This window comes from Podarcis tiliguerta (genome assembly GCF_965153285.1).
Source record: "Podarcis tiliguerta genome assembly, chromosome: 2".
In the NCBI taxonomy this organism is placed as follows: Eukaryota; Metazoa; Chordata; class Lepidosauria; order Squamata; family Lacertidae; genus Podarcis; species Podarcis tiliguerta.
In genome coordinates, this window is record NC_139535.1 from 115,792,283 (window position 1) to 115,817,616 (window position 25,334).

The 25,334-nt window shown below is 47.3% G+C and overlaps 1 protein-coding gene across 22 annotated transcripts in view; it reads right to left on the reverse strand.

The window, feature by feature from the left end:
• FMNL3 (formin like 3) overlaps positions 1-25,334 on the reverse strand; it is a 106,077-nt gene that overhangs the window by 33,266 nt on the left and 47,477 nt on the right. For 13 of the 22 annotated variants that reach the window (XR_014507993.1, XR_014507997.1, XR_014507998.1 and 10 more), the window contains exons 2-11: positions 24,338-24,421; positions 21,834-21,914; positions 20,882-20,958; positions 12,665-12,748; positions 10,589-10,741; positions 8,531-8,639; positions 7,954-8,030; positions 4,002-4,095; positions 2,400-2,474; positions 74-184 (exon numbers count right to left, since the gene is read on the reverse strand). Coding sequence is in view for 12 of the 22 variants with exons in the window: in XM_083427374.1 (XP_083283500.1) it covers positions 74-184; positions 2,400-2,474; positions 4,002-4,095; positions 7,954-8,030; positions 8,531-8,639; positions 10,589-10,741; positions 12,665-12,748; positions 20,882-20,958; positions 21,834-21,914; positions 24,338-24,421 (945 nt within the window). In the remaining 10 variants the exon portion in view is untranslated. The remainder of the gene's footprint in view (positions 1-73; positions 185-2,399; positions 2,475-4,001; positions 4,096-7,953; positions 8,031-8,530; positions 8,640-10,588; positions 10,742-12,664; positions 12,749-20,881; positions 20,959-21,833; positions 21,915-24,337; positions 24,422-25,334) is intronic. The other 9 variants (XR_014507994.1, XR_014507995.1, XR_014507996.1 and 6 more) reach the window with 1 other exon arrangement.

Here is a 25,334-nt window from a genome sequence, read left to right on the forward strand (position 1 = left end):
GCATTTGGCCTATTCTTGGAAAAAGGTTCTATCAGCTGTTCCTAGATTGGCTTGTGAAGAGATTGGGTGTTACCTGTAAGAACTCTTCCAGACCTAGTTTGGTGAACTCATATTGTAGGTGCACACGGAAGTTCATGTCCTCAACAGAGTGCACCACGATGTTGATGAACTGCATACAGGCCACCTGAAAAACACATTGAGAGAGGGCAGCTGGCGTTATGGTGCACAACTTCAATTTGTCATTCCCCTGTGGTTTTGTCTAGAGTGCCAGGGTCTTCCCTAACGTGGTGTCCTCCAGATACTGCTGGACTAAAAAAAAAATAACCCCATTATACTGGTTGCTGGCCATGCTGGTTTGAGGCCTGATGGGAGATGGGAGTCCAACATCATCTGGAATAAACCATGTTGAAGACGCCTGATACAGGATCAAATGTTTAAAAAGCCTATGTTCCAGGACACCACAGTTGGGAAATGCACCTGTGAAAAGTCTGTGAAAAGGAGAAGAAATGAAGAGGCAAGAGCCAGACCTAGGTCTGCAAAGATATTGAGAGAGGGCAATAGGCAGAAGACCTTTAAAATACATTATGGCCAACCAGGTGGGAAAGGCACTTGGGAAAGGCAGATGGGAACATAGGCTGCCAAGTTACTGTTTTGCACTGTAAACCATGCAGCTTGCACTGTAAACTATAAACCATTTAGGAGTTGTTTTGTTGTTGGTTAAGGTAAAGGTAAAGGGACCCCTGACCATTAGGTCCAGTCGTGGCCGACTCTGGGGTTGCGGCGCTCATCTCGCTTTATTGGCCGAGGGAGCCGGCGTACAGCTTCTGGGTCATGTGGCCAGCATGACTAAGCTGCTTCTGGAGAACCAGAGCAGTGCACGGAAACGCCGTTTACCTTCCTGCCGAAACGGTACCTATTTATCTACTTGCACTTTGACGTGCTTTCGAACTGCTAGGTTGGCAGGAGCTGGGACCGAGCAACGGGAGCTCACCCCGTCACGGGGATTCAAACCACCAACAGGTATTAAATCAATCAATAAAAATATATTGACTGTGTGCAAGAGCGCTGCCACAGTCTTTGACACGGTAACTGGAGAGTAGAACAGGGATGAAGAAGCAGAAACACACTTTCTAAATTGTTCTGTAATATAAATTGGATTGGGGGGGAACAGTCCCTACCCCATAGAAGAGATAGGTAACTGGCAACCTGCTGTCCATACGCAGACTCTACCAATCCAATCCACAGTGTAAAATGGGAATGCCTGCACAGATGGGGAAGGCCTCTGGGGTTGAGATCCCTGCACCTCAGCTACCACGATTTTGGGGAGGAGCTTTGCATAATTAAGAGGAGGGAGTTCAGCTCAGCGGAATTCACTTTTCATGCCGTGGGTTCGGTCTCCAGCATGTCCAGTTTTAAAAAAAGGATCAGGGGTCAGGTGATGGGAAAGACCTCTGCCCACGATTCTGGAGAGCGGCTGCCAGTTGGGGTGGACCAATAGAAAAGCATCTTCCTATGTTGCTTCCTAAAATTCAATTGGCCAGCATGCGGATGCAGTGATACTGGGGTTTTGCAGCTCTATGTTGGAACATGTTAATTAGAAACAGGGAACTGTCTTATGCAGGTGGCGATCATTTTAGGCACGTCCAATTGGCATGTGATCGCTAACGTGTGGGTCCTTTTGGACCCAGATCTGGGGCAGATCTGGGGCATAACGGGGTATAATGGAGTGGGTCGAATCTTATGTGTGCTCCGCCAATGTGCAGAAAGGCCAGGAATGGAACCCCCGTTTGAAATGCTTGCCGCCCGTACTGCGTCAGAACATTGGTCCATGTCGATGCAAAATAAGAATGGATAAATATGAAGAAATCTGGAACGAATATTTACGTGATAAGGCAGATAGTGGTGGGAAGTAGGGGGAGGAGAGAGAGGTGGGGAAATATTGTTAAAAAAGGTGTAATCATAGGTATATCAGTATATTCAAATCTGAATTATCAAATTGTGTTATTATTGTTATTATGGTTTTTGTTGTATGTGTCTTTTGTGGTTGATGTTTGTATCAAAAAAATGATTAAATAAAATTTCTAAAAAAAGAACATTGGTCCATCTGTTATCCACAGCAGGGATGGAGAAGATACTGGTGGCTCTGTCCAGCTATCAGAACTCTTCTTGGGCCACATTCTGTTGGCCACATTCCCCACTGGCCCAAGTGTTTATGCCTGGCTGGAATGTGTCCTTGCCCACAGCACGGTCAGTGACAGCATGTATATAATCTTGCATTTAAGAGACTCTGTATATACCACAACCTGTCCTTCGCATCAGATTGTGGGAGCTGCTGGCATAAACAGAAAAGCGACTTGTGCTTTTATGCAACTCAGGGCACCAGGGCTTTTGCTCCTTACCATGAAGTCAATATTGCTGTCCTCGTTGCGGAAATACTCCATCAGCTTCTCAAAGCGGTGCTGCTCTTTGCAAACCTGAGAAGCAGAGAGCACAGCAGGGTCTGAAGGGTGCTTTAGTACTGGTGAGCCAGCCAAATACAGACTGTTCCCGGTATGCAGTCTTTGTAGACTTCTCCATAAGTACACGTTCACGTAGCTATTCACGTAGCTATTCATCCCTTCTACCATATTCACATGCACATTCCGATATTCTCAAGCACATTCCTGTATTCATTCCTTTACCCAGCCTCACATCAGCAGCCCGTGCAGGAGGAACAAGCAGCTCTGCCTGAATCCCTCGGCAGAGAGAGCATTGGCTCCTTCTCCTTCTACCCTGAATGTGTAGAATCATAGAATCATAGAGTTGGAAGAGACCACAAGGGCCATCGAGTCCAACCCCCTGCCAAGCAGGAAACACCATCAGAGCACTCCTGACATATGGTTGTCCACCTCCAAAGAAGGAGACTCCACCACACTCCTTGGCAGCAAATTCCACCGTCGAACAGCTCTTACTGTCAGGAAGTTCTTCCTAATGTTTAGGTGGAATCTTCTTTCTTGTAGTTTGGATCCATTGCTCCATGTCCGCTTCTCTGGAGCAGCAGAAAACAACCTTTCTCCCTCCTCTATGTGACATCCTTTTATATATTTCAACATGGCCATCATATCACCCCTTAACCTCCTCTTCTCCACCTATTTTTAAATTTTAATTTTGGATTTAGAATTCCCTGCCTTTGATGGATGTTTCAAGGGGGCAAACAGCAGAATAAAACAATTAATAATGCTAATAATAATCATTTAAGAGAGCAGGATCCATTAAGACAAAATACACAAAAAAGTGGGGAGGAGAAGATGCCACAAAAAGGCAGATCAGATGAAATTAAAAGCCTAAGCAAACAGGACAGGCTTTGCTTGGCACTTAAAAGATGGTGCCAGGCTCACAAACGTAGGGAAGGAATTCCATAATGTGGGTGAGGAGGGGCCTGGTGCCCACCTGTCTAACCTCAGACACTGAGGGTGTCAAGAGAAGAGCCTTCAATCAACTTCATCTCGAATGAAAGACTACAGGGGTTTAGGCCATCCAGAAACAGAGCTGGTGGGCTTTCAAGCACAGTTATGGTGTGGAGTGGAGCTCCCTGTGTAGAGGCCCACTCCTGAGCTGAGGAAGGCAGAGGTAAACAGGTACCAATGTGTGCTGGTATTGCAGTTTGCTCCTAAGTTGCACTAACACATGGGCTCTGATTTGGGATCAAAAGTTGGGCACTGCTACTCTATCCATTTAGGCTACACGACTTTTCCTCCACCTCCCTCCCTCAACTTGTGTATCTGTCTGTCCATTTGCCCTTGTGCGCACAATTTCCTACTAAATTGTCCCCACTACCATGCACATCTATTTCCCTCATCTTGCCTTCCCTTCCTCTTCCAAGTTTCATGTCTCTACCAGGTATGGGGAACTCCCATCAGCCCCAGCTATCACGGCCAATGATCAGGACTGATGGGAGCTCAAGAATAACTGCAGGTCCCCCGTTGCTGATTTCCCCCAGGGTGCTGTAGGTTAGTCCTCACCTCCTTGAAATTCTCAAAAGCAGCCAAAATGATCTCATGGCCGCCACGCACCAGACAGACAGCTGCCAGCAGTTCTAACACCAAGGCTTTTGTCCTGGAGAGAAAAGAGAGAAGCAAGGATGTGCCACCAACCAGAAAGAAAAGCAATGCCACTTTGCTGGTGACGCAGAATATATCCCACCATGATAACAGCATCCCTCGGATGCAACTGTTGCAGAGGCATGCAGCAGGGGCAGCCAACGCAGTAACCACCAGGTGTTGTTGGACTACAACTCCCATAATCTCCAATCACAGGCCATGCTGGCTGGGGCTGGTGGGAACTGAAGCCCAAGAACACCTGCAAGGTACCAAACTGGCTACCCCTATCATTCAAAGTTGAGGTTTTGCTGTCAGGGGGCCTTGCTTCCAACAAACCGCTGTCTATTCCAGTTTTGCAACACAGGTGTAGGTTTTGTGATCAGGAGGTGTCCCTGGTTGTTCAGCTTTGCCCCTGCTCCTAGTGCAGTTTGATCATTTCTGGTTTCCAGCTGAACACATCCATTGGTGCGGCAACTAATGCTAGGTAAACAGGAGGTTCCCCTCTAGGCATAGCTGTCAACTGTCTGTTATTTGGCGGGAAACTCCCTTATCCCAGCGCCGTGCCCTACTGCTGTCCCTTATTGATGATGTCTCTTAAATTTCCCAGGTTTCAAAGGAAGCAGCTCCTCTCCCTCCCTCCCTGCTGGCCAGGGAGGAGGGAGGCTCCAACTGGGTTGCTTGGCTGCGTTGCTCACCCAATAAGGAGTCTAAGAACGACTGGGGGGGGTGGAGCTTGCATGCCTTGTGCCGATCAAATCGGCCGCGTTGCCTGGGGACTCGCCTTTGCTCAGCGCTTCCCAGCAGAGAGATGACGGTGGTTTTCCTTGATGCATCCCCTTTGCTGGGTTGCTGCGCTGTGTGAACCACCACTTGAGGCTTCGTTTGGCTGCTGGCTGGGCTTTCTGCCTTTGGCTTGGAGGGGCTCAGAAGTTGAACATACCTGCGCCCCTTGGAAAATCCCTTATTTTGGCTGCTGATCCCTTATTTTCGAGGCTGTTGGTCCCTTATTTTTAAATATGTAAGTTGACAGCTATGCCTCTAGGGCATACCCTTCTGCTAGGGTAGAGTGACTCCACATATATCTGGCATCGTGGGCAGAGCCAGGATTTATTTCACGGGGAGCAGGCTTTATGTCAGGGGGGCAGAACCGAGTTATCTGTGATACAATTGGTCAGTTAGTTAAGTATTTTACACCCATGTCTGGCATGATCCTGCCACTTTAACAGCAGCTTTCAAGTGAGAAAGGGCTTGTTTTTCTTTGTATCTCCATGGCGTTCTTACTTTACCAATTAAAGACTGAGCCCAGCAAGGAGTTTCTGCATTTTCAAATGCTGAATTAATATGGTTAGGGCAAGGGGAGGCAATAAAAAAAGTGCAAACTTATAACATCTATGCAAGAAGAAGAAATATTGTATATAAATTATATTTTTGCAGTTCATATTGTAAACATTACTTTGCAGAGCATACCAAAAGACCCCCAGGGACATGGTTCACTCATGAGCTTGCTTCCCTCTGTATATGTGCCCATTCATCATATAGTGCCAGGACGGGATACGTGATAAGCCAACACAAGATGTAAACCAGCAACTTTGCAATGGAAGGCCTGGAAACCGCAGATGATCAATGCACTTTATATCAACAACATGGCCCAGACAGTTTTTCTGGCTGTGCACAGAGATTTCAGTTAGGCCAAACAATATGAGGAAACAGGAGAAAGTGGTCCAAGTCCACATCTGTTCTGCAAATTAAAACCTGCTCGAAATCAGTTTCACTAGCTGGAGGCAGGCCATTGTTTCATTTTTCAGAGCCGACGGCAGTTTGAAGGAGGGATGGCTGCTAATAGCGTGTGAACTCATTCCACTTCCATGTTGGCTAAACAGGTTTTGCAGGGTTTCATGAAGCATTTCAAAAAACTGCAAGACTTGTTTGACCAGAGGCAATATAGGGAGGGATCCATGGTATCATACAAACACGCACACACCACAGACGCCTCCAGACATCCTTTTTATTGTGCATCTGTTATGATTTGTGCTCATGTTGGTCTTGGGGCAGTTATACACGATCCTGTTTTCAATACTGTTTGTGCCAGCAAATGTTTAAGGGTGGCTATGCTGCTTCCTTTCCAATCAGTGCATCTCCCCTAATTTCCTGCTGAAATCCTGTAACATTTCATAACACAAATGCTCTTTTTCTTAGAGGACCCCCACTTTTGTCGCACTGCAGTGTAAGAGTGTGGGGCAATAACACTGGGGAAGCATCAGAGGACATAGAATCATAGAATCATAGAGTTGGAAGAGACCACAAGGGCCATCGAGTCCAACCCCCTGCCAAGCAGGAAACACCATCAGAGCACTCCTGACATTTGGTTGTCAAGCCTCTGCTTAAAGACCTCCAAAGAAGGAGATTCCACCACACTCCTTGGCAGCCAATTCCACTGTCGAACAGCTCTTACTGTCAGGAAGTTCTTCCTAATGTTTAGGTGGAATCTTCTTTCTTGTAGTTTGGACCCATTGCTCCGTGTCCGCTTCTCTGGAGCAGCAGAAAACAACCTTTCTCCCTCCTCTAGGTGACATCCTTTTATATATTTGAACATGGCTATCATATCACCCCTTAACCTCCTCTTCTCCAGGCTAAACATGCCCAGCTCCCTTAGCCGTTCCTCATAAGGCATCGTTTCCAGGCCTTTGACCATTTTGGTTGCCCTCCTCTAGACACGTTCCAGTTTCTCAGTGTCCTTCTTGAACTGTGGTGCCCAGAACTGGACACAGTACTCCAGGTGAGGTCTGACCAGAGCAGAATACAGTGGCACTATTACTTCCCTTGATCTAGATGCTATACTCCTATTGATGCAGCCCAGAATTGCATTGGCTTTTTTAGCTGCCGCGTCACATCTAAAAAGGCAGAATGATGTGTGGATGATCCAGTATAAATCTAGCCCTGGTGCACTAGTACTGCATCAATGACACGCAACAACAAATGTCAATCTGTCTGGAGGGCCTCATGGAAGGTGATGGTTCTCTCAAGCCACTTTCAGCTCACTTAAGAACAAGTGTCTGTCTCCAGCTGTCAGGGACCGGAAGGACGCTGACTCGTGTGCACCAGGCGAAGGGATTTGTGGGAGAGTAGTGATTTCTGGGGACCTCTATTTGCCAGGAGGCAAGAGGCAGAGGAAGCTTCTGTTGTCTCACCACCAAACCCCTGGCTCTGAGCCTTCTTCCCCTTGGGGGTTCCCCAGCTGCTGCCTCCCCCCACTCCTCTGTGCCAAGCCAGTCCATGACAGCTTCAGAGCTGGAGGGTGGAGCACAGGATGGGTTTGAAGAAAAAGAGGGAGCGGCAGGAGAGGCAAGTGAAGGGTTGGGGGCTTCCCCACCCACTCCTGCAGCACTGTCTCCCAGAACCAGGAGGGGGGAGAGCCATAAAAAGGTGGAGGGGGAGTGGTTCCCTGTTGCTGCAACTGCTCCATAGAGCACAGAGCTGGGAATAGCAGCCTAGACGCTAGACTGGTACGTGTAAGTATTCAGAGTCATAGAAACTATTCCCAGCGTCCGCGTTCGTCAATGAAGAGTTAACTATCTGCCGTGTGCTTTCCTTTGGCTGGGGAGCACCTGTGACACCAGCCTTGACTTCTTTGTGAAGAGTTTTGAAGACAACAGTTCTCTGTGGATGTGAAAGTCCCATTACACAGCTAAAACCCCTTACTGGTAGGAGAAGCCCAAGGGACAGCTGAAGAGACTTGACGCTGGTTGTAAGGCAAGCAGGACCTGGCATTTTTAAACACACTAAGAGCCAAACAAAGGGAGCCACATTAGTCCACCTATAGAGGGTAAGTTATCCACGTTTCCACAGGGCGCACCTGAAGACCCAGCCGCCTTACCTGGGGTTCTTATTGTTCAAGCTGAGGGCAATCTCATTGACAGCGTGAGGATGAGACATGACCAAATTGAATCCATACTGACATGCAAAAAGGGGAAGAAATGCATAGAAGTATTAGGAGTAGAAAGAACCAGTGAAACCGCAGCGAAACTGTTGATTTAGCAGCCCAGGCACAGCCTGGAGTGGAGTCATTATATAGTGCAAATCATCTAGGAAACTGGCATTACTAAAAATAATAAATGATGTGTTTTCAAAGGAATATCACACATCACACAATAATAAAGGGGTTCATGCCTCCCTCCTGCCCCTAAAAAAGTTCTTTTGGCTCCGATTTATTGCACACACACACGTCTTATGTGTCCAATCGTCTGCACTTGTTTCCAACTTCCGCAACCCATCCCAGGCCCCTTAGATGGAGCCAGGCTACAAGTGTAAATAAATAAGTTTTGATTTATTTTACTCTGCTAGGGTAGAATTCAGTTTTCCCCACTCATGAAATGTTGGGTTTAGACTTGCAGCCCACAGGCATCCCTGATCCTAGCTAGAGGCAGGCAATAGGACGGTTCTGCCAGCATTACCTGGTAGTTCATAATGGCTCGTAAGCACAGGATGCAAACGTGGACGTCATCCTTCTGGCTAACCAGCCGTGAGTTCTTCAGGGCTTTCCTGCTGGGAAGGGTGGTGTATCTGGCAAAAAGAGAGTCCTACATTTAGCACACTCATACACACACACACACAGAAAAAGCAGTGAGGCTCAAAAAAATGTTTGCCCCATGCCAGTGATGAGGTCACGGCCGCAGCTAAGAACAGGAAGGGAGAGCTGTAATTAGAACCACCAGCTTCTGTCAGAAGGTTTGCCCAAGATGTGGGTTTCTCGCTGGCAAAAGAAAGGCTGAATGGCTACCGCTCATTTGGAGTCTAAGATCAACTCAGGGGTTTTGCTAATCTACTTAAAAGCTAAGTTCCAGGAGACTGTTGTCGGTTTTAGCTTTCAACACATGTGCATACACCCCTCAAGAGATAGGGCATTCAGCTTTTATTTGCTGAAACAAGGAGAAATTAAAGTCATGCTGCTTAAAATATATATATATACACTGGGGATTAAAATGGGGGTTTCCAAAAGGAATAAAGAAGTTTCTTGTCAAAAATCTGGAATACTCTCTAGGTGTTTGAGACACAGAAAGAACACAAGGGCCGAATAGCTCAATGATCAAGGAGGAAAACTATGTTTGGCCTGATTTGAGCCTTTGGCTGAGTTTGGGGCTCAGCATATATATATCTGCCATGTCTCTCCAGGACAGTATGGGGAGACATTGATCCCTTCGCAGCCACGACCTTCACCCAAGATGGAGTTCCCACAGGTATTATGCAGATTCGCCCACCTATGCTAAAAATGTCTGAACTCATGAGCTCCCAATTCTTAAAGACATGAGTTGGAAAGGGAACCAGAAGACCAAACTAAGTAAGAAAAGGAGTCCATCCAACCCATGGGTACCATTTAGGCATCCTGTCTTCTGATTCCCTGGAGTACCCTCTAAACTTGGTTTAATATTTCTTAGGCTAGAGGCAAAGAGTAGGGAAAGATACAAAAAAGGCATTGTGTGAACGTGTTCTGTTTCTTATCTTGGTCAACTATGTTTTGCAGGATTTGGGTAAACATAAAAGCCTCCCAAACCTGTTTAACCAGTCAAAATAGCAGGATGGATGTATATATCACAAACAGCAGTACTTCTTTCAAACCACCCATCACTCTTTAACGGGGAAAAATGATAATAATCTTTCAGCATCCCTTGTTGCTCAATAGCTGTCTCAATGGGTAAACTGCTTTGAGGTTGTGTGCTCGTTTGTTTTTACAATCAAGTGGTATGTAGTTTTTTATGAAACAAATAATAAATACACCACAAAATTTCACTGCTGGACCTACAAGGATATCCAGCCACCTCAAAGTACCGAATGCCTACTATTATCAAGAATCATCAGGGATACAGTTAAAATTGTCAGGAGCAATAGCCCTGCAATAGGTAAAACTGTTTTTCTTTCCATTTTACAGATGGGAATCAGAGTCTGAGAGAGAAGGAGCTTTTCCAAAGTCAGCCAACGGGCCCGTGACTAAGTTGGAGTTTGAACCATGTCCATTCCCAGGGCAGGAACCTCCAGACTGCGAGGTACCAGGAGTCTTGGACCTTGCTCTTGGATCATCTGTCCCCATTGGCCACTTGGCCACCTGCTTGCCACCAGCCCTGGGTGTGGACTGCAGGGGCCCCCTCTGCGTTCCCACACACATCTTCATGCACCTAGGCCACTGCCCAGCCCGGGGACTGTGCACAGAATTCCTCACGCAGCAGCCCAGTGCAGAAATACTTACCCAGATGACAAGGACAGAGAAAGAGAGAGAACAGGAGAGCCAGCAAAGACAGGCAAACAGAGCATGGCAAAAGAGAAGGCCTGGAGCAGAGAGGAGACATGGCCAGCTACCGCCAGAGGAGCATCAGGGGGGAAGGATGGGAGTGGGGAGAAGAGATCAGCACACGGCATCCCCTGGAGGGCAGAAAGCAGGGAGGGGGTTTATTATTACAACCAACGGCAGAGCTCAGAAGGCTACACACCAGAAGGCGCAGCAGGGCAGAGGTACATACCGGAGGGCAGATTGGCGCGCAGAGCGAGCAAGGCTGTTGGCGTAGGGTGCAGACAGGGTGCTGGGGTGCTGCAGATCCTCTATGGACCTGCTCCAGGATTTCAGCTTTTCCAGCGCTCCATCCTCACCACTTTCCAGGCCCTCAAAATCAAACCTGGAGGGCAGAGAGGGATCACACACCATACCTATGCCCACAGACACCCCCCAGCCGTACACACACACACACACAGAGAGAGACGTTCGAGAACAAAAGCTGCGTAGAGCGCTCAAGCTCTGGATTCACGGGGGCTCCTCCCAACAGGCCACAAGCCCAGCAGCTTGGCATGCGACAAGGCATAGGCTCAAATCTCCCCCTGCGTAAGCAGGATCCGAGCACAAAGAAAACCAGGTACAAGGCATATATATACATACACGCAGGCAGGCAGACAGGCAGATATGTTTTTTAAGGCTGGGCCTGCCCTGTGACAAATTCCCAGGCTAGCATTGCATCAGATGTGCGCTCACAGCATACAGGCCAATCTGCCACAGGCTGGCTTTACATTAGAAGTGAACCACCTGGCAGCCAGGTGTCTACATTAGAGCAGGTGCTGCACACACCAACCTGCCTCCTGGGAGCTACTAGAGCTGTGTCCACTGAATCCTGGAAGGAGTCACAGATAGCTCAGCTGGTAAAGCATGAGAACTCTTAATCTCAGGGTTGTGGTTTGGGCCAAAAGATTCCTGCATTGGCAGGGAGTGGGACTAGATGACCCTCGCAGCCCCCTCCATCTCTACAATACTATGATTAAGGATAGAGCTGGTTGCTGCCAAAGCAATTCCCTTGTGAAAAGGGGAACTGGACGCTCAGCAGGGCACTGACTCACAAGCCGCTCCCATGCTGCTCTTTGCATCTCGGTGAAGGGTTTTAAAGCAACTACACTGGCCTCCTGGTCCATTTAAAGATCCCAGTTTGAAATACTGGCCTTAACCTTTACAGCACAGGTGGGGACCTTATGGTTCAGGGGTCGAATGTGGTCCTCCAAATCTCTCTTTCCAGGTCATACACCTTCTCCAGCCATATGCTCCCTCTGTTTTGCACCCTCTTCTGGGTGTTTTTGATGGGCTAGGGGGGTGTGATGCCTCTAGCTTGCCTATATAGAGGCTAAAGCATGTGTGCAGAAACTAGCCTGCTGTACAGAGTCTCATTGCTCTGCTTACTTTTGCCTCTGGCCCCACCCCTGGCATGTGGCCCTCAAAAGGTTGCCCAGAAGGAAATGTGGCCCTTGGGCTGAAAGAGGTTACCTGCCCTTGTTCTGCACCTCTAAATGGCTTGGGATCAAAGTGCCTTCAGGTGTATCTCTTTCCATGTGAGCCTGCCTCAAACTTTAAAAATCTTCCTCGGGGGCACTAAGAAGGGGTGGCGTGGGGGCCAATGAGAGGGCCTTTTTAGCAGTGCCCTGACTTCAGTGCCAGCGTGACCCAACCATCTGCCACCTGAACTTACCCAGAGACACTGATGCAAATTTGTCTCGCTTCTTCTCAGAAAGGCACCTGAACTGAGGTTTTCATAATATTTGAATTAGTTTTAGCATAACCAGTTCATCTCTGAAAGGCCAGATGATTAATCAACTAGCAAGCAGATTTATGCCCCTAATAAATACCCCAAGGTGATGACTATCACAAAAGTTGAAAAAGGGAAGCCGGGAAGCCATTGCAGCAGATGGTTGCCAGCTAAAGATGTTCCAGATGGAAAATGTTGAATTCAACAACATTATTCTGCCTGCCTGGGACTCTGAATGAGAATATGAATAGGCCCCAAGACTGATTAAAAAACAAAAAACCAGGTAGCTAATTATCCTTCTGGACTGATTTTGTCTACAAATGTGTTTCATAAGAACATAATAAGAGCTTTTTTTGGATCGGGCCAACGATCCATGTAGTCAAGCATCCTGTTCTAACACAGAGTCTATGGGAAGCCTGAAGGACTCTCCCCACTCGCAATGCCCAGCAACCTGCCTTCAAAGTCCCACTGCTTCCAATAGTGATACAAAGAGGCAGGAAGATTCAGGGGCACCTCAAAGGAAATGCAGACACTTACATCACCGCACACTGAGCAAAGGAGAGGTAATCCACCAGCACATCCAGGCCTTTGTTTTCGTCATTGAGAAACTCGCGCACCCACCTGCAAAAGAAAAACCCAAAACGGGGCTTTATTACCCAAAGGCAGCTCACGTCGACTTGCAGAAGTTGACTTGTAATCCATTATCCATCACACCATCATGTGATTTTCACTAGCAAAGATTAATAATAATAATAATAATAATAATAATAATTTATTATTTGTACCCCACCCATCTGGCTGGGTTTCCCCAGCCACTCTGGGTGGCTTCCAACAAAGATGAAAAATACACTAAAATGTCACATATTAAAAACTTCCCTAAACAGGGCTGCCTTAAGATGTCTTCTGAATGTCAGGTAGTTGTTTATCGCTTTGACATCTGATGGGAGGGCGTTCCACAGGGCGGAGAAGGCCCTCTGCCTGGTTCCCTGTAGCTTTGCTTCTCACAGTGAGGGAACCGCCAGAAGGCCCTCGGAGCTGGACCTCAGTGTCCGGGCAGAACAATGGAGGTGGAGACGCTCCTTCAGATATACTGGACCAAGGCCGTTTAGGGCTTTAAAGGTCAGCACCAACACTTTGAATTGTGCTCGGAAACGTACTGGGAGCCAATGTAGGTCTTTCAAGACCGGTGTTATATGGTCTCAGCAGCCGCTCCCAGTCACCAGTCTAGCTGCCGCATTCTGGATTAGTTGTAGTTTCCGGGTCACCTTCAAAGGTAGCCCCACGTAGAGCGCATATTACGTTATTGCCATGAGATTCCCCCTTCCTTCTACAGTACCACCCCCAAATCTGCTTTGGAGGGTTGGGGAGGGGGGGACCTGGAACGGATTTAGGGGACATGGAGGGGAGGGGGAGAGCATTCTGTGCTCAAGCAGAAATGATTGTGCTGATGGAACATTTTGGTTCGTGCTACATTGAATATGACCCATTGATGGGTGGCTGAGGATGCTACTGTAGACACACTGACTAAGACGTAATTGCCACTGAATGTGTATTCATTTTAAAGCTGTCTCTAGATCACCCTCCAGTAAACTGAACAGGGCAGCGTACAAAGAAAATAAAACCATAAACATTATAAATATCACAATTAAAACACAGAATGCAGGACAGATCAAAATAGCAGTAACAAATCAGCATGCAAATCACTGAACCCAGTGCACACTGCCTTACTTAGCCCCAAAGTAAACTCAGAACAAATCTGAAGGAAGATAATAGAAGAAAGGGGAAACTGAAAAGGAAAAGAGTTGAAAGGATGTGGTGGTGAAGACGGTGCGGAAGTGGTGAGGGTGGTCCAGGAAGAAAGGCTTTATGGAAGAAGTGGGTTTGTTTTTATTGTTGTTTTTAAGAAGCAATCCAAAAAGGCAAGCTTGGAGCTGCACCAAGCTCATAAAGGCTAGAGACAGACAACACCTCCAAAATAGTTTGAGGTGGTGTCAAAGAAAGGTCTCCCTTTGTTGTGGATGCTTTCACCTGCTCTAATCAGGTTCTGCAGAAAGGGTGAGGGTTATGATGTTTCTAACACCTGAACAAACCTGTTTGGCCAGATTTGGTAGAGTGGCAAAAGACAGACAGACAGACAGAAGATGATGGGATGCAAGCAAGGTCTCTCCCAGACTACTGCCTGCCTCCAAGCCTTAAACACAGCTGAGGCTACGAGACACAAGACATCAACAGCTCCCTCACTCTGTATAACACAGATCAAGTTCAGCTCATTTACAGAACTGTGTTCCTTCAGTCTGGGGGCCCTGTGCCTTTGCAGCAGGGACAGACTGGAGGGGGTTCAAAGGAGACAGATGAACATAATAAAATTCAGAAGGAAGCCAGCCATGGCCCACCCAATGTGTGTTGTGGGGAGATTGCAGCATCCCCAGCTGCCGATAAATAAAGCAACTGGCAGGGCGTTATCTTTTGATGCTGGGCAGGGAGGGTTTAACTCAGAGCCTTGCAGTCCCTTTGACATTCGCTGGGGATGTCTCTCTCCACCCTTCTCACTGTGGTGCAAGTTGTGAAGGTACGAATATGATGCCAATCTGCATCAAGGGATCGGACTGAACCAGGTGGAGTATGAAATAAAGGAATACAGTATATAAGTGCTTGTGTGGTTGTGTATCTGTGGCTTTGTTTCTCTCTGTGTGTAGGTGTGCCAACTCTGGAATATGAAGGAGGGTGCATTTGGAGGCTGGTTGTTCAGTGTATGTTATTTCCAGAAGTAGCCGTGGTTGAATGTGATTTCGTCCATCAATCATCTGGATACTGGAACTATGCATATGTTCATTCCCTCTCTTTCTCTCTCTCTTTCTCTGTGGGACAGGGGAGCAACACTCCCGCCCATTTCCTGCCTGTCTGAACTCCAGCCTCCACCCCTGTGTGTTTCCTGTCTGACTCCAGTGGCTGCTATTTTAGGGCCCTCAACACATTTGCTGGAGGTTAAAGGGCACAGAGGTGGGAGCAAAAGCTGCCCAAGGCAAATCCAATCCGAGCCACGCTCTAGGACAGGAAAGGAGATCGTGGGCGTATGCATAAAAGGAAACTGAGTTGGTGCGCATGCTTTTATGTGCTTATGAGCAGGCATGCCTGTATTCTCTGGCCGTATGTCCATGGGAGAGAACACGTTTTGCAGGGTGACGATCAAAAAGTTGAAAATCTCTCAGGAAAGACCTATCTCCCTAAGTTCTGGATTCCTATTGCCTGTAGATAAAGCTGCAGTAGATGGACCAAATGTCAAACAAGATAAGGAAGTTTCACATGTGCATATGCTCGGACAAATCTGTCTGCATGTCCCTGACTGCATCTGAGAGTGAAGACACATGTACACATGTGTGTGTGTGTGTGTGTGTGTGAGAGAGAGAGAGAGAGAGAGAGAGAGAGAGAGAGAATCACAGGCTTAAAAGGTAAAGGTAAAGGGACCCCTGACCATTAGGTCCAGTCCAGACTCTGGGGTTGCGGCGCTCATCATCATTGGCCAAGGGAGCCAGCGTACAGCTTCCAGGTCATGTGGCCAGCATGACTAAGCCGCTTCTGGCGAACCAGAGCAGCACACGGAAACGCCGTTTACCTTCCCGCCAGAGCGGTACCTATTTATCTACTTGCACTTTGACATGCTTTCAAACTGCTAGGTTGGCAGGAGCAGGGACCGAGCAACGGGACCTCACCCCGTCGTGGGGATTTGAACCGCCGACCTTCTGATCGGCAAGTCCTAGGCTCTGTGGTTTAATCCACAGCGCCACCCATGTCCCTTAATCGCAGGCTTAGCAAGGACCAAATGGCTAAACAGGAGTAGTGTTGAATGTACTGTTGAACCCACACAATCCAGTCTCCTCTGTGTTACATGGCGAGAAACAGGAGCAAAAGAGGCACCACGCCATGGCTGCCTGCAGGGAAAACACAGCTCCAGATGCCTCAAGCAAGTGACCCATGACTCTCTGATGTTTACATATGTCACTACTGCTCTAGAATATGCCCATACTGGGTTGCGCTTCTGGAACTGCCTCCCTCCCTCCAGAAGGATTACTCAGTTGAATAGGCAAGGCTGCGCTGGTTACGGGAAAGAAAAAGTAAGTTCCTGAAAAACAGAGGGACTTTTCTCAAGGGCAGGCAGACTGTTTGTAGCAGATTAGGGCTGTTTGCATGCAAGAACATCCCCCCCCCCCCCCGGCATTTCAAAGATGAACACAGGGACTCCCTTGTGCGCTTTGCAACATTCCTATTCTCACCCCAAGGATCACGCTCTGAGCGCCTGCTCTCCTCCCTGTTGTCCCTCCCCTGTCCCAACCACACATTCCTAAAAAAAGGCTCTTCCATCAAAAAGTGCAATGCTGTCTCCAAACCCAGCCTGCTTTTCAGACCATATTCTTGTCATAGCCGTGTGCTTAAAACAACAACACCCCTCAATGTTGTGTACCAAGTTAGCTCACATGCTGCTCCTTGAAAAGCTGAAGCCAGCAGCTGTGCAGATTATGCAAATCAAGTTGCGGTATGCAAAACATATGCTCATTTTGCATAATTTATTCCACTTCAAGGGGAGGGACAAACAGATAGGCATGGCACTGAAGCTGGATGTCATGACGGCTGTCAATCCTCCGCAGCTGCTCCAGCACTGGGACCATCATTCCTGTCGCCAGTTTGATTGGACATTTCCCACAAACTCTCAAGCCTTTTTTTGCAGGCTTAGGGACCGGCTCCTTCTTTGTTTTAAAGTAAGTGCAAAATTCTGTTGTAATGTGCAGCCAGCACTGCTCACTGCTTTCTGCAATTTTGCATGTGGAATATAAACTGGCTTGTTTATTCTGTTCCTCTTCAATAGCTGAGTATCAGGAACAGTCCCAAAAAGAACCCCCATGTATGCTTGCACTGTTATAAAGCAAAACGAGTTTTACACATACTATCTACTTTTAACAAAAGATGCATTCCTTTCTTACTGCAGGAGGCACTGTAATTTATTCCTTATGACTCTTATAAACAATTTCATACTTTTAGTTCCAGTCAGTGTTTTTCTTAGTAATTTCCACAACAAACCCTTTGTGGTTTTAGTAGTAATTATAATAGATTAGGTATACATGGTGCTTTATTTAATCGTGCAAAGTGATCCACACACTCTACCACATTAATCTTTAAAACAGTCCTAAAAGGTAGACCGGGACACGGGTGGCACTGTGGTCTAAACCACAGAGCCTAGAGCTTGCCGATCAGGAGGTTGGCAGTTCGAATTCCTGCGACGGGGTGAGCTCCCATTGCTTGGTCCCAGCTCCTGCCAACCTAGCAGTTCGAAAGCACGTCAAAGTGCAAGTACATAAATAGGTACCACTCCGGCGGGAAGGTAAACGGCGTTTCCGTGCGCTGCTCTGGTTTCACCAGAAAGTGGCTTAGTCATGCTGGCCACATGGCCCGGAAAAACTGTCTGTAGACAAATGCCAGCTCCCTCGGCCTGTAAAGCGAGGTGAGCGCCGCAACCCCAGAGTCGTCCGCGACTGGACCTAACGGTCAGGGGTCCTTTACCTTTAAAAGGTAGACCAGTATTACACACACGCTGCATTAGAGGCTCCTAACCTTAGCACCCTAGCATGATGCACAGGGAGTAGAGATAGTTGCTTGCCTAAGGCTAATATCCCTGCTCCTGCTATACTAAGAGTGTCTGAGCTGGCATTGATACAATAATGGCGCATTGGGGCTGAGTTTATATTGGGCCTTCCAGACATCATCCTGCTTTATTAGTTGTTCTGTGGTACTTCCCCAATGGTATCGTATTATTTCTGTCTGGAGGGGCACCCTTGTGCTATAGCGCAACAAAAGCACAACAAAAATAAACCAACAATTTGAGGTATAAAAGAACTGCAGGGTTTCAGCAGGAAGTCATGGGACATGGGCTGATTAGAAACAAGGTAGAATGTCTGCCCAAAACCTTTTGCAGGTGTGAAAGAGGGGTTCTTATAATCACTCCAACAATAGCGAAAGCCTGCATTCGCCCCATAGGACGCACACACATTTCCCCTTCATTTTTGGAGGGGGAAAAGTGCGTCCTATAGGGCAAAAAATACGGTAAATATCAGTTGCTAATATTATGGGCTACATGGAAAGGTTTAATTTTCAGATAATATTAGCAAATGACTTTTGCAGTATGTTGGGGGAGGCAGAGTTGCACTTTTGCAGAACAAGTGACCTAGCCACATATTCGGGTGCACTTTACGTTCCTTGTTCCTCCGCGTCAGTAGACTTTGACCCCCTTTGCTCTCCGTCAACTGCCTGCTAAAATCTAGAAGATAATAGAGCCTGTGACCTTGTGCTGGATAGGTGCCTTTTTTAATGTCTGGGAGCAAGGCTTTGGAACAGATAACCTTTTAAAGGCCTCTTTTGGCACTACAGTTGTATGATACTCCACCATGAATCCACAGACGCCACCATCCCCATTTCATGGAAAACCCTAACGACACCTCAAAATATTTCGCTCTCACTCACAATCTCTCATCCCCAGCATTTAGCAGTCCCCCCCTTCTTTGTTATTGACTCTCACACCCAAACTGCCACTCTTTCATTGCCTAGACCAGTCTTGCTGACTAAGCAACCCCTCCCCGTGTCAGCTCCAGCCACCCTGAGGAAGTCCCGCCCGGCCGGCAGTGACCAGAAACTAAGGACAGGAACAGTTCGGCTTCCTGCTCTTGCCGGCGTTTCCCTTCCAGCTGGAGCCAGGACAGGTGGCGATAGCGGCGCATTTCCTAGCTCACAACAGAAGGCATGGGAACTTTTGGGAGGATAGGGGCCTCTCAGGCAGGCTAGAGCATTATCAGCAGGCCGAGGGGAAGCGTTGAAGAAGAGCGTCCTCATCTAACCCACCCTCCTTTTTTCTTTTATTGCTTCTCTTGGCCTGCCTGTCAAATGGACCATCACCCAGGTGGACCATTTTCTGCTTCGTTGGACTGATTCCTAGGACAGTTGGACATTAAGAGCCCAAACGGATCAGGTCAGAAGGCCAGTGAGTGAAGCATCCGACTTCCTACAGCAGCCAACCAGCAGACATGCTGAACCCTAAGCTATCTCAAGTTTAAGAGGCCCCATAGCATCACCAAAAGATGTCCCCACCTCTTTCTTAACTTCCTCCCATTTACCTTTTTTTTAAAAAGGTTTGGTAACAGAAGACAAAGAACACAACAGAAAGCACATTGAAAGCAGAAATGATAAAGGTTCATATTTGCATATATACCAATACATAGGTTAGGATGCAACGAAAAGCTAACACACCAATTAAAACATATACATAGCAAGAAGCCTATTAACCTTTTAACCACTTAGGTAAAACCTGAAATCTAGTTTTTTCTAAAAAATGTCTTTGGAGGCCCTTTAGAACCTGGGGCCCTAAGCTGTAGCTTACTTAGCTTATGCACTTCCGGGAATTTTACAAAAGAGGGTTTTTTGTCCAATGTTCCCAACCTGCTACTGGTATTGAGTGGCATATCTCCTGCTACCACCGATCTGGGGAGTTCCATATAACTATCATGACTAGTAGCCACCAAAAGATTCAACCTCTATGGATCTGCCTAATGCCCATTTTAAAGCTATCTAATCCATATCACCCCACCTTGGGTAAATTCCAGAAATTAACTGATGTTGAGAAGATGCTGAAACTCCACACCTCTTCCTGCATTTTACCTGGGAATCCACGTATTAGCCAAAACCTATACAGCTTCTTGTATTAGAGAAACCATCATCATTATTTAACCAAATTAAGAAGAAGGTGCTTATTCACACACACACACACACACACACACACACTGAAAACAGAGAGAAAACCAAGTCAAGTTGGAAAACTGCGCCACTTTATTGACCCGTTTGCACACACAGTAAATCTCCTGCCCCCGGCTACACACAGCATGCATGATCCACTCAAAATTAATAATAATAAAAAATAATAATAAATTTTATTTATATCCCGCCCTCCCCAGCCAAAGCCGGGCTCAGGGCGGCTAACAACACTAAAATAGTGCAACATTATAAAACATTATAAAATTAATTAAAATCAAAATTGATGGCTACCATAAGCTAAAGTTTTGTAAAGATTGCCAAAGGAGGGAGTCAGGCTGCACCCTGACCAAAGGCCTGGTGGAACAGCTCTGTCTTGCAGGCCCTGCGGAAAGATGTCAAGTCCTGCAGGGCCCTTGCCTCTTGTGACAGAGCGTTCCACCAGGTTGGAGCCGCAGCCGAAAAAGCCCTGGCTCTAGTTGAAGCCAGCCTAACCTCTCTGTGGCCTGGGACCTTCAAGATGTTTTTATTTGAGGACCGTAAGTTCCTCTGTGGGGCATACCAGGAGAGGCGGTCCCATAGGTACGAGGGTCCTTTAAACGCTTTAAAATCCCATTGACTTCAGTGGGAGAAATTTGGGCATGTGCTAAACATTGCCATTGGATCTCAAGGGGTTTAAAAATAGCTGGCTCATGCCCCACATAACTTGTGTGTCGATTGAAGCCTCTAGTTCTCACTGCTTAGTTCGCCTCCAACATGGATCTTGTTGCTCGCATTTCGGAAATGCCTCTAGGTCAATAAACAGCCAACAAGCAAAGACACACATCCATGTAATGTTGGCAGGATCTGGTGACTGCCTTAAGGCAGGAGAAGCCTTGAGCATTCCTCAGAACACTGTGTGCACCGAGGCTAAAGAAGGCTGAGCAGCAATATCTCAGACCCAGACAGGGTCCACCAATGACTTACCCAATGTGGTTGGTCCTTAGAGAGATCTCCAGCTCCCTCAGCACTTTGGTGGATTCCTGCACCCTCCGACGGAACTTCTACAAGCATAAAGACCACACTTTACTGGCAGGATACAAGCAATTTACCTTCCTCATCTACAATCAAGCCTGCATACGAGGGCAGGATAAACCATCAGGTTAAATGCACCCGTTATTTTCGTACCTCCTTCTTTGTGTTTAATTCCAGTCCCTGCTTATATTCTCCTATACCCCTTGTTCTTTATACAAATAATACTACTTCTGCAAGAACTGGAGGGCCTGTGAGATTCCTTACCATGGCACAGACCAGGAGTAGCCATCTTGGCACCTTCCAGTTGTACCAGACTACAATTCCCATCACCCCTGACCAATGACCATGCTGGCTGTGGCTGATGGAAGTTTGAGTCCAATAACACCTGCAGGGCCACAGGTTCTCCACCTCTGCTATAAAGCCTAGCCTCAGAGTTTGCTTTTCAGGATGAGAAACTTGTCTCAGTGGAAAGGGCGCTGCCAGGCCAAGTGATATCTTGGCCTAGGATAGCTTTGTGTTCTGTTTTAAGGCCTCTATTTGAAGAAATCCTCAAATTGAAGGACCGCCTCGCCCTAGTCTGGCAGTGGTATTAACAAAGGGAGAGCAGAGGCCTTGGCGCCAACCAAGGAGCTGTGCTAGTGGGAGACAGCACATGGAGTCCTGCTGGCACTTCCCCCTCCATTTTGGCTCAGGGGTGTGTGTTTGGAGAATCCCCAGAGCCGTGGGCTGGGGAGGAGAAGGGAGGTTGTTCCTCTTATGGCAACATGCCCTGAGTGGGCTGCCCTGGAGGGCATCACTGTCATATTGCATGGCCAATGCTTTGTTTGATGTTTCCAGTTCTGTAAACCATTTTAAGTAATCTGTGAATGGAACTTGCATACATTAAATATTCTGAGCATCTTACCTTCCGGGTGACTCCTGGGTCAAGGAAGCTCTTCAGTTTCTGAATGTATGTGTGGGGTGGGTTCTTCACCTGAAATCGTTCCTGTTCCAGGTCAAGGATGGGCGGTGAAGAGGAAGGAAAAAAAAAGAAGCAGAAGGCAGGAATAATTATTGTTAGGTCTTCAAAAGCACAGAGCCAAGCTTGGCCTAGGTCACCACAGGGGAAAGGTCCCCACTATTTATTTGTTAACATAGCAAGCCTCAGGGTTGCCCTGACTTGCACCAATGACAACGCTGTCTGGTGGCTTGCTTTTCCTGGGTAATCTGAATTCCAGATGCTCCTTTATGCCTGTACATCTAATAAGCAGGCTTACTGGTTTCAATGTCTTATGTAGATTTTCCCCCCTTCAATTTTGTTGTTCTGTATGGGGCAATGACATGGGACGCAGGTGGCGCTGTGGGTTAAACCACAGAGCCTAGGGCTTGCCGATCAGAAGGTCGGCGGTTCGAATCCCTGCGACGGGGTGAGCTCCCGTTGCTCAGGTCCCTGCTCCTGCCAACCTAGCAGTTCGAAAGCACGTCAAAGTGCAAGTAGATAAATAGATACTGCTCCGGCAGGAAGGTAAACGGCGTTTCCGTATGCTGGTCTAGTTCGCCAGAAGCGGCTTAGTCCTGCTGGCCACATGACCCGGAAGCTGTACGCCGGCTCCCTTGGCCAATAAAGCGAGATAAGCGCCGCAACCCCAGAGTCGGTCACGACTGGACCTAATGGTTAGGGGTCCTTTTTATGGGGCAACGAGAATAAATATTATTGAAAGGAAGCCATTTCCACTATGCTCCACCCATATACATTCTCTTCTGTGGCCTTCTGTCCCGCTCAAATGCTAGCAAAATCTGCACCTTTCCCCTTAGGATTGCAACCTTAGGCAAGCCCCACTGCACTCAAAGGAATTTACTTAACTTCTAAATAAGCATACACAGAACTGGGCTGTAAGAACCTATGATCTCCCTCTCATGGTTTTGGACCAGTCTAAAGCAACATCTTCATCTGGGAACCCACAGGCGGAGAAAAACGTTATTCCATGAGTCCCCAGTCACTGTCCAAGGTGATTTATGGAACATAGGCTCTTGGTTTATTACTACAAATGCATCGCTGTAACCTGGATGATGAACCCACATATCTGTTAGGCCTCCCTTAAAGAGCAGGGGCACCTAACCTAATGCCCTCCATCAGTCCTGACCGCTGGCTATGCTGGCTGGGACCTGAGAGGACTTAAGAGGACGACAACACAAAGAGAGATACCCATGCTGGCTGCTACTGTTGCAGAGGCACAAACAGCTGCACTAGGAAAGAATGACATGGACCACTCCATTATCAGCACCTTGATCTGCAAGGACCTCCAAGTTGCTTATAACGTAGGGATAAGGATTATCACTTGCTAATATCTTCAGATCAAGCTGATGTTAAATGTACAGGAATAGGGGATGACTGAAAATAAATGGAGGGACAATTTCATCCCACTCTCTTCTCCTCAACCTAAATTTTGTGGGTTTCTTGATTAGACAGGGAGGAATCGTATCACAGTGTATTATGGGTAGCTGGGTGTGTCTATACACTTAGCTAAGGGACTGTAGACTTTTCCGAGCTCAGGAGGTAGGTGGCAGAATGCACAGGAGCCGAATGTTTTGGTCATGGTGCTGTGCAGATGCCCCGTGAAAAGTACATGAGCAAAACATTTATGCTCCACAGTAAATGCCCGACATGGAAGCAACCTTGAAATCAAATGAAAGAGCTTTTCCATTGCTTAGAAACTTTGGTAATTGTGCAGTATATAAATAGCTAAAATAACGTTATGGCCTGTAACAGGCCCACATGGAGGTCAGATGTTTACGTTTTCCCGTTAATCATGCGGGGAACAGGGATACCATTTTCATAACAACAAAGAATTAAGCAGTCGAGTAGGAAAAATGCATTATGATAAGGGGATCTGGCCTGCTCTTTTAAAGGGAGTCAAGGAACTGCAGCTCAAGGGGAGATGAAGTTGTTTCTGGCAGTGACCCTGTCTGAGTCATCAGCCTCTGCCATGATATGATTTGTAGCTTTAATGACAGAGTGGAATCTCACCCCATCAGCAACAACCACAGGGCAGCCCCACCTTAAAGGTAAAGGGACCCCTGACCATTAGGTCTAGTCGTGACCGACTCTGTGGGGCTGCGGCGCTTATCTCGCTTTATTGGCTGAGGGAGCCGGCATACAGCTTCTGGGTCACGTGGCCAGCATGACTAAGCTGCCTCTGGTGAACCAGAACAGCGCACAGAAATGCTGTTTACCTTCCCACCAGAGCGGTACCTATTTATCTACTTGCACTTTGATGTGTTTTTGAACTGCTAGGTTGGCAGGAGCTGGGACTAAGCAACGGGAGCTCACCCCGTCGCAGGGATTCGAACCGCTGACCTTCTGGTCGGCAAGCCCTAGGCTCTGTGGTTTAGACCACAGCGCCACCCACATCCCCAGCCCCACCTTACCTGGTCGCAAATGAGGTCCCATTTCTTCTCGTTGTCATATTGTCGGAGGAGACGAGCCTTGTCAGGAGGGAGGTTCATGGAGCTCTAAGGAGAGGAGCAGAGAGACAGGTGGTGTGGATGGAGTTCTTGGACTGCTTCCATGGAATACATTCTGGGAAGCATGGAAGGACTTCCTCTTTCAAGAGAAAGTGTAGGCAAGACATGGGATTCTCAAGGAGCATATTGGTTACATTCAGCAATGTGCTGACTTGTGGATGATGGGTCAGGTTGGCAAACTGGTCTGGTCTGGTCTGGACAGCACAATAATCTACTGACTTGTCTAGTGTCCAGTATTTTAATCAAAAACATCCCAAACCCAGGAATAAAATTACTGAACTGAACCAATGGCCTTTAACCTTTTCAAGAAACAGCCCCCCTTTAATTTCAAAGGTGCAACATGGATCCACATTTACAATGCAATCTTAAGCTTGCCTACTCAGAAGGAGGTGACCTTGAGTTCAATGAGACTTTCTCTCAGGTTAGACTTTATAGCAAGGGATAGCTAACTAACTCCAGTTCAGTCAATCTGTCAAGAAAGAAAGAAAGAAAGAAAGAAAGAAAGAAAGAAAGAAAGAAAGAAAGAAAGGAAGAAAGAAAGGAAGGAAGGAAGAAAAGAAGAAAAGATTACCCCAAAAGTAGACACAGTGCTGAGGTGAGCGCACATTACCCTCTCTGCTTGATCACTAAATCAACCCTCTGATTAATGGAGAGGGGCTAGTAACCCCACTCTGTGTGTTCTGTGCGGCCATCTGTGTACTGCCTGGGCGTGCATGTGAGAATGTGCATGAGAGGTGGCCACACCCACTAGTGGCCCTCAGAAGGTTAGCCAAGGCTGCAAAGGTTTCCCTTGTGTAGGGCTGTCATACATCTGGATTTCAAAGGTGGAATTGACATCTGGGGCGATTTTTCGAAATGTGGCGCTTTGTCCTGGATCTTAGACAAGTCAATAAAAAAATCA